Source organism: Petromyzon marinus, chromosome 74 (genome assembly GCF_048934315.1).
Source record: "Petromyzon marinus isolate PM22_M1 ecotype Great Lakes invasive population chromosome 74, UKy_Petmar_22M1.pri1.0, whole genome shotgun sequence".
NCBI classification, from domain to species: Eukaryota; Metazoa; Chordata; class Hyperoartia; order Petromyzontiformes; family Petromyzontidae; genus Petromyzon; species Petromyzon marinus.
The window spans coordinates 13,210,517-13,220,060 of NC_133740.1; the positions used below are offsets into that span (position 1 = coordinate 13,210,517).

The window sequence follows — 9,544 nt, forward strand, 5'->3', positions numbered from 1 at the left end:
AATGTTCGAACGCTCACTGCGGAGGAGAGGCTGCCACTCCTCTGTCGGGAGCTGGACCGGTACCGCCTGGATCTATGTGGCATTCAGGAGGTCCGGTGGACCGGCTCTGGCTCCTGCCACCATGAGGGGTGGACAGTCCTCTACTCGGGGCAGCAGACTGCCAAACAACAGGGTGTGGCTCTTCTTTTGAACAAAAGAATGAAGGGGTCGTGGGAACGTGGCGGTGAGGTGTGGGAAGCTGTAACCCCCAGGCTACTTTGGGCTCGCCTTCCCATCAACCGGAGGCGAGGAATGGTGGTCATGGTTACTTATGCCCCCACCGAAGATGAACATCCGTGGAGGGATGCAGGCAAAGCCGATGAGTCAGATGCCTTTTATGACCTCCTGTCACAGGTGCTGGCTAAAGTGGCCCCTCAGGATAGAGTCATCATGTTGGGTGACTTCAATGCCCGAGTTGGTCATGATACTGGCACCTGGTCTGGAGTGATTGCAGGGCATTGGCCAGATCAGCTCAATAACAACGATAGGAGGCTGCTAGATTTTTGTGCAGCTCATGGGCTTGTAATTACCAACACGCTGTTCCGGCATCGGCGCATCTACACAACATCATGGATGCATGCCGGGTCCAAGCAAGAACATCTGCTGGACTACATAGTGACGGACCAGCGGATGCGAGCCCATGTCCTTGACACCAGGACCTACCGTGGAGCTGATCTGCCCTCTGACCATCGACTAGTCATCTGTAAGATGCGCCTGCCATTCTTCCACTCCGGTGGTGGGTGTACACCCAGGACCCCATTCCAACCTAAAGTGGCCTGGTCTCAGTTATCTGATGAAAGTTGCAAACGAGAATTTCATCATCGCTTGCGGCTGGGATTGGCATCGTCCCCGACTCCTCCTGATGTCGAGGGCAAATGGGCGAGGTTTAGGACTGTGACTCATGCAGCTGCAATGGCTGCTTTGGGTACGCGGTCCAGACCTCCCCAGAGACCCTGGCTGACAGAGGAGGTGTTCAGGATGGTTGAGAAAAAGCGACAGGCCCACTGTCATCGGCTACAGAATCCCACGTCAGAGAATGAGGAGGCTTACCGCAGCCTTCGCTCGGAGGTTCGGAGAGCCGTGAGGCGCTGCAAGGATGGGTGGTGGTCGCAGGTTGCTGAGGAGATGGAGTCTGCCTCAGTGGCCCGTGATCACAAATCTCTATTTAACTCCATCAAAAAAGTAATCTCCACCGCCACACCTATTACCATCATTAGGGGAAAAAACGGTGACCCAATCTCCGACCCCCAGGAACAGGTTTGCAGATTTGCTGAGCATTTCTGTGAGGTCCTGGGGGAGGGAAAATCCCTCAGCCAGGAAAACATCGTGGCACAAAGTGAGGATGACCCTGCTGAGGCTGCAGTGCCTCAAATATTGGAAGAAGTCACCCCCTGTGAGTGGCTGGCTGAGGTGCCATCTGTTGAGGAAGTACTGAAGGCGATCCGGAGTCTGAGACCAGGAAAGGCAGCGGGCAGAGATGATCTCCCAAGCGAAATGCTGAGGGAGGGCGGCGTTTGTGCACAGACTGCCCTATATGACATCATAACAACAGTCTGGACCACTGGACGGGTTCCGCAGGATTGGAAGGATGCCCTGGTGGTCCCCTTTTTTAAGAAGGGGGACCGCACAGACTGTAACAACTACAGGGGCATCTCACTCCTCAGTGTGCCGGAAAAGGTCCTGGCAAGGATTATTCAACATCGCCTTGCCAGGCACGCTGAGGAGAGGCTTGCGGAGCCCCAATGCGGTTTCAGGAAAGGGCGGTCCTGCACAGATGCCATATTTTCTGTCCGTCTGCTACAGCAGAGGTGTAGGGAATTCCAACAAGACCTACATCTCTGCTTTATTGACCTGGTCAAGGCCTATGATACCATCAGTAGGCCTGGGCTCTGGGTTGTTCTTCGTGCTTTTGGAGTACCTGACCCTCTGCTCACGATCATTAAGGACCTTCATGATGGTGAGCGGGCCCGGGTAAAACTACGTGGCCGGGAGTCAGAGCCATTCCCTGTACACCTTGGGGTGCGACAGGGATGTCCTCTGGCTCCCACATTATTTAACATCTATTTTGACCACGTAGTTCGTGAAGCCTTCAATAGCTGTACCGGGGGAATCTCCATATGGTACAGATATAATGGGAGGCTGATCGATGCCCGGGTGCGGTCAAGGGATGGCTCCCTATTGCTCAACCACGTTATGTATGCTGATGATTTGGTAATAGCTGCTCAGTCAGAGGAGGAGTTGGAGACGCTGCTGCTGAGACTGGAGCGTGCCACTAAGAGGTGGGGCCTTACCATCAGCCCCACCAAAACTAAGCACCTGCCTGGGTATTTTGTACCATCGGACACTCCACCCCCACAACTCCCAATCGGTGATGGGGCAGTTATGGAGAGAGTGGAGAGTTTCCCATACCTGGGCAGTGTGCTTATGACTGGCTCCAGTTTAACAGCAGAGGTCTCACTCCGAATCAGTCAAGCGGCAATATCTTTTCATCGGTTGCGTAACGCTGTGTGGAAGCTACCTGGTCTGTCGCTCTGCACTAAGCTTCAGGTCTTCTCGGCCACGGTCATTCCCTCCCTTCTCTTCGCTTGCGAAACGTGGACCCCCCTAATGGAACATCTTCGCCGGTTAGAAACATTTAGGCTGGCCTGCCTACGATCCATCCTGGGTTTAACCAGACTGGATTGTGTGAGGAGCTCACAAATCCTTGAAAGATCTGGGCAAGGTCCCATCGGTGAGCTCCTCCGGCGGGCAAGGCTGCGATGGCTGGGTCATGTAGCCCGCATGCCCAGCCACCGCATGCCGAAACAGCTTTTGTTCGGCCGGATTGAGGGGGCTAAGCGGGCGCGGCACGGGCTAGAGAAGAGATGGAGTGATGTGGTACAGGAGGACGTGGAGCTGAGTGGACTTGCCGATGACCGGTACCAGCGGTGTCAAGATCGGCCTCTGTGGAGGAGGCTCGTGAAGGACGCTACTGGGCAGTTGGAGGCAGTCGCCCTCCAACAACAACGGAGGGCGGAGGAGCGACGCTCACAACAACGAGCGGGGTGCCGGGTGGCTAAAGCACAGCAGGTTGGCACAGTAGGGGGCACAGGTGGTGCATCAGCGAGTCATCTCAGTCGACCCGTGGCACCTGGGTCTGCCCCGTGACCTCCTGCCAGCGGGCGTTCGACACTTCACGAGCCTCAGGGTGCACATAGCCTGGCACAAGCGTCGTGGTGACGTCACCGCCACTTAGTGGCGAATGGCGGTTGTTGTGTGTGTGCGCGTGTGCGTGCGTGACTTCCTGTGTGCGTGTGTGTGTGTGTGCGTGCGTGTGTGTGTGCGTGCGTGTGTGCGTGTGTGTGTGCGCGTGCAGAAGCTCTATGCCGGTCGGGGAGTTAAGAGGGTGGGTGGGTGGGGGAGTGGGCTGGGGAGATGTGTCTATCTCTGTGTCTATCTCTGTGTCTCTCTCTGTGTCTATCTCTGTGTCTATCTCTGTGTCTCTCTGTGTCTATCTCTGTGTCTATCTCTGTGTCTATCTCTGTGTCTATCTCTGGCTATCTCCAGCTGCCGTGTCTCTGTGTCTATCTCTGTGTCTATCTCTGTATCTACCTCTGTGTCTATCTTTGTGTCTATCTCTCTGTGTCTATCTCTGCGTCTATCTCTGGCTATCTCTGTGTCTATCTCTGGCTATCTCTGTGTCTATCTCTGGCTATCTCTGTGTCTGTCTCTGTGTCTATCTCTGGCTATCTCCAGCTGCCGTGTCTCTGTATCTACCTCTGTGTCTATCTTTGTGTCTATCTCTCTGTGTCTATCTCTGCGTCTATCTCTGGTTATCTCTGTGTCTATCTCTGGCTATCTCTGTGTCTATCTCTGGCTATCTCTGTGTCTGTCTCTGTGTCTATCTCTGGCTATCTCCAGCTGCCGTGTCTCTGTGTCTATCTCTGTGTCTATCTCTGTGTCTATCTCTGCGTCTATCTGTGGCTATCTCCAGCTGTCGTGTCTCTGTGTCTATCTCTGTGTCTATCTCTGTGTCTATCTCTGTCTATCTCTGTGTCTATCTCTGTCTATCTCTGTGTCTATCTCTGCGTCTATCTCTGGCCATCTCCAGCTGCCGTGTCTCTGTGTCTATCTCTGTGTCTCTCTGTGTCTATCTCTGCGTCTATCTCTGGCTATCTCCAGCTGCCGTGTCTCTGTGTCTATCTCTGTCTATCTCTGCGTCAATCTGTGGCTATCTCCAGCTGCCGTGTCTCTGTGTCTATCTCTGTGTCTATCTCTGTCTATCTCTGTGTCTATCTCTGCGTCTATCTCTGGCCATCTCCAGCTGCCGTGTCTCTGTGTCTATCTCTGTGTCTCTCTGTGTCTATCTCTGCGTCTATCTCTGGCTATCTCCAGCTGCCGTGTCTCTGTGTCTATCTCTGTGTCTATCTCTGCGTCAATCTGTGGCTATCTCCAGCTGCCGTGTCTCTGTGTCTATCTCTGTGTCTATCTCTGTGTCTATCTCTGTGTCTATCTCTGCGTCAATCTGTGGCTATCTCCAGCTGCCGTGTCTCTGTGTCTATCTCTGTGTCTATCTCTGTGTCTATCTCTGCGTCAATCTGTGGCTATCTCCAGCTGCCGTGTCTCTGTGTCTATCTCTGTGTCTATCTCTGTCTATCTCTGTGTCTATCTCTGCGTCTATCTCTGGCCATCTCCAGCTGCCGTGTCTCTGTGTCTATCTCTGTGTCTCTCTGTGTCTATCTCTGCGTCTATCTCTGGCTATCTCCAGCTGCCGTGTCTCTGTGTCTATCTCTGTGTCTATCTCTGCGTCAATCTGTGGCTATCTCCAGCTGCCGTGTCTCTGTGTCTATCTCTGTGTCTATCTCTGTCTATCTCTGTGTCTATCTCTGCGTCTATCTCTGGCCATCTCCAGCTGCCGTGTCTCTGTGTCTATCTCTGTGTCTCTCTGTGTCTATCTCTGCGTCTATCTCTGGCTATCTCCAGCTGCCGTGTCTCTGTGTCTATCTCTGTGTCTATCTCTGTGTCTATCTCTGTGTCTATCTCTGCGTCTATCTGTGGCTATCTCCAGCTGCCGTGTCTCTGTGTCTATCTCTGTGTTTATCTCTGTGTCTATCTCTGTGTCTATCTCTGCGTCAATCTGTGGCTATCTCCAGCTGCCGTGTCTCTGTGTCTATCTCTGTGTCTATCTCTGTCTATCTCTGTGTCTATCTCTGTCTATCTCTGTGTCTATCTCTGCGTCTATCTCTGGCTATCTCCAGCTGCCGTGTCTCTGTGTCTATCTCTGTGTCTATTTCTGTGTCTATCTCTGTCTATCTCTGTGTCTATCTCTGTCTATCTCTGTGTCTATCTCTGCATCAATCTGTGGCTATCTCCAGCTGCCGTGTCTCTGTGTCTATCTCTGTGTCTATCTCTGTGTCTATCTCTGTCTATCTCTGTGTCTATCTCTGTGTCTCTCTGTGTCTATCTCTGCGTCTATCTCTGGCTATCTCCAGCTGCCGTGTCTCTGTGTCTATCTCTGTGTCTATCTCTGCGTCTATCTCTGGCTATCTCCAGCTGCCGTGTCTCTGTGTCTATCTCTGTGTCTATCTCTGTGTCTCTCTGTGTCTATCTCTGCGTCTATCTCTGCGTCTATCTCTGGCTATCTCCAGCTGCCGTGTCTCTGTGTCTCCGTACCCCCAGACCCACCGCCCTCCTATGAAGAGAGCTGCCAGGCGGCAAGTGACGACGCTGCACAGATGGGCGCGGCCGTCCTTGACCCTTGCCAAAGTGGCAGCGGCACGGAGGGGCCGTGGGCCCCCTGCGGGGAGTGAGGGGGGCCCCCCCCACCGCCCCCCCCCACCGCTACTGCCACTGGGGTGGGGGGGGGGTCCCCTAGGCGGAAAGACGCTGACTGAGTGCACGGGGGGTGGGTGTGGTGCAAGGCGCTGCGGCTCGCAAGCGAGCGCCACTGAGCACGCACCACACCACCACCACACCACCACACCACCACCACACCACCACCACCACACCACCACCACCACCACACCACCACACCACCACCACACCACCACCACCACCACCACACCACCACCACCACCACCACACCACCACCACCACACCACCACCACACCACCACACCACCACCACACCACCACCACCACACCACCACCACACCACCACCACCCGTGACTCTGCGTGTGGGTCTGTGGGTCTCTGTGGGTCTGTGGGTCTCCGTGTGAGTCTGTGACTCTGCGTGTGAGTCTGTGGGTCTCCGTGTGGGTCTGTGACTCTGCGTGTGAGTCTGTGGGTCTCCGTGTGGGTCTGTGACTCTGCGTGTGAGTCTGTGACTCTCCGTGTGGATCTGTGGGTTTCCGTGTGGGTCTGTGGGTTTCCGTGTGGGTCTGTGACTCTGCGTGTGAGTCTGTGGGTTTCCGTGTGAGTCTGTGGGTCTCCGTGTGAGTCTGTGACTCTCCGTGTGGGTCTGTGACTCTCCGTGTGGATCTGTGGGTCTCCGTGTGGGTCTGTGACTCTGCGTGTGGGTCTGTGGGTCTCCGTGTGGGTCTGTGACTCTCCGTGTGGGTCTGTGACTCTCCGTGTGAGTCTGTGGGTCTCTGTGGGTCTCTGTGGGGATCCACGGCTCACCGTGTGAGTCTGTGACTCTCAGGCGACGAGTCTGTGGCTCTCTGCGTGAATATGTGCGCCTTTGTGTTCAGCACGCCTGGTGCTGCGTGCAGCCTTGTGCCGCACAGGGACAGCTGCCACTGGTGGGTGGGGGAGGTCCCCCTTAGGCTTGGCAGCAGCAGCACGGTCGAGATGCGGGCGTGGAGTAAAACACCGACACCGGGGAGGCAAAGGCGGACGCCCCCGGGCGTGGCGGTGCTGGCCACCGACCCTCCTGGTGCGTCACAGCGTGCCGGCCTTCGTAGCCGCAGCCACCACCAGCTACTCGCTACTAACAGCGCTTGCCCCAAACGTCGGTTCGAGGCAGCGCATGGCAGGGAGGGGGGGGGGGGAGCCTTTGCCTGGCATGCGCCGGACCCGCGGCGTTTGACGACACGCCGCTTCGTTGTTTTTAATTATCCTTAAAGTTTCGGTCTTTTGTTTTAATGTCCGGGTAACTCCGCGCGACTCGGACGACTTGCAAGTCGTCCCGCGCGACCGGCCCGAGCGGCGAGACGCCCCGGGCGGGAGGGTCTCGTTTGCCGCGCGAGGATCGCTGGCTCGCTGGCTCGCTGGCTCGCTGGCTCGCTGGCTCGCTGGCTCGCTGGCTCGCTGGCTCGCTGGCTCGCTGGCGCGCTGGCTCGCTGGCTCGCTGGCTCGCTGGCTCGCTGGCTCGCTGGCGCGCTGGCGCGCTGGATCTCTGGATCGCTGGCTCGCTGGCGCGCTGGATCGCTGGCTCGCTGGCGCGCTGGATCGCTGGCTCGCTGGCTCGCTGGATCGCTGGCTCGCTGGATCGCTGGCTCACTGGCTCGCTGGATCACTGGATCGCTGGATCGCTGGATCACTGGATCGCTGGATCGCTGGCGATGTTGCGGCGGCGACGACCGCGGTAAAATGAAACAAAAAAAATGGGGGCGTTGCGCGGGGACCCTCTGCCCGAGGAGCGACGCGTCGTCGCGGCGACGGGCTCGGGAGCGACCCGTCGTCGCGGCGACGGGCTCGGGAGCGACGCGTCGTCACGGCGACGGGCTCGGGAGCGACCCGTCGTCGCGGCGACGGGCTCGAGAGCGACGCGTGACGCTGATGGTCGTGACGACGCGGTAAGGAGCCATCCACTGAGTCCGTACGCACGGAGGGGGGAGGGGGGGGGTGAAGCCTCGATAATAATTTGTCTACATTGGCCTAAAAATAAGTTCGATAGTCCGGCGGTGGACTGTTTGCTTCAACACGTTACTATTATTAGTCATTGATCGTTTCTGCGTGGATTAAATATCGGCCGGTCTATAGGATTCGGCGGGGGGGCGGCGGTGCGTCAAGCGAACCTACACAGGTGGCGGTGGGGGGCAGGGGGGGTGTAGATAGTCTGCGTGCCTTCAGGGAGGGGTCAAGTTTTGACAGATTTTAGCGAACATACTCAATGGGTGGCCCCTAAGGAGCGCCGTTACAACGCGGTTTCTGAGCCGTCGACGATGAAGCCGCTCTCTTGAGCCGCGTGGCTGAGCGGGCCGGTGGTAGAGTACGCGGAGTGATACGGTAACACGGCGGCGTTCCCTCGGTCATTTGTCCCGCCATCTCACCGTGTGGCTACTACCACCACTACTACCGCCACTACCACCACCACTACCGCCACCATCACCACTACCACCATCACCACTACCACCATCACCACTACCACCATCACCACTACCACCACCACTACTACCACCACTACCACCACCGCCACTACCACCACCACTACTGCCACTACCACCACCACTACCACCACCACTACCACCACTACCACCACCACTAGCACCACCACCACTAGCACCACCACTACCACCACCGCCACTACCACCACTACCACCACTACCACCACCGCCACTACCACCACCACTACCACCACCACTACCACCACCACTACTACCACTACCACCACCACTAGCACCACCACTAGCACCACCACCACTACCACCACCACCGCCACTACCACCACCACTACTACCACCACCACTACCACCACCACTAGCACCACCACCACTACCACCACCACTACCACCACTACCACCACCGCCACTACCACTACCACTACTACCACCACTGCCGTCGTCATTGTTATCATTCGGCAAGGGGTATCGCGTCGGCGTCATCACCACCACGGTCATCGGTGACTGTGGCTCTCTTGTAGAGAGTGCCGGGGGGGAGATGGGGGGCCTGGGGGGCCGGGGGGGAGATGGGGGCCAGGGGGCCGGGGGTGCAGGGGGGGGGGCGTGTGTGTGGTGCACTTTATGAATGTACGCCGAGTTTAGCGGAACAGAAAGTGGGCCTCTTGCCGCGCTGCACTTCGTGACGAGTTGCAAAGTGCAGTGCGGGCTGCACAATGTATATATGAAATACATACACATTGTATATACATTATATACACATTATAAACATATACATTGTATATATAATGTATATATAAAATACATACACATTGTATATACATTATATACACATTATAAACATATACATTGTATATATAATGTATATATAAAATACATACACATTGTATATACATTATATACACATTATATACATATACATTGTATATATACATTACATATACATTGTATATATATACATTACATATACATTGTATATATATAATGTATATATAAAATACATACACATTGTATATACATTATATACATATACATTGTATATACATTGTATATAAAATACATACATTATATATACATTGTATATACACATTGTATATGTAATGTATATACACATTGTATATATAATGTATATACACATTTAATATATAATGTATATACACAATGTATATACAATGTATATATAATGTATATTTGTATATATGCATCTACAGTAGAACCTCGGAGATTGAACGCCCCAGAACTTG

The 9,544-nt window shown here is 54.8% G+C and overlaps 1 protein-coding gene across 1 annotated transcript in view; it reads left to right on the forward strand.

Moving 5' to 3' along the window:
• LOC116958258 (arrestin domain-containing protein 1-like) overlaps positions 1-8,850 on the forward strand; it is a 25,878-nt gene extending 17,028 nt beyond the window's left edge. The window contains exon 9 of the mRNA XM_032980784.2: positions 5,698-8,850. Within this exon, the coding sequence (XP_032836675.2) occupies positions 5,698-5,828 (131 nt within the window). The 3' untranslated portion in view covers positions 5,829-8,850. The remainder of the gene's footprint in view (positions 1-5,697) is intronic.
• The last annotated feature ends 694 nt before the right edge of the window (positions 8,851-9,544 follow it).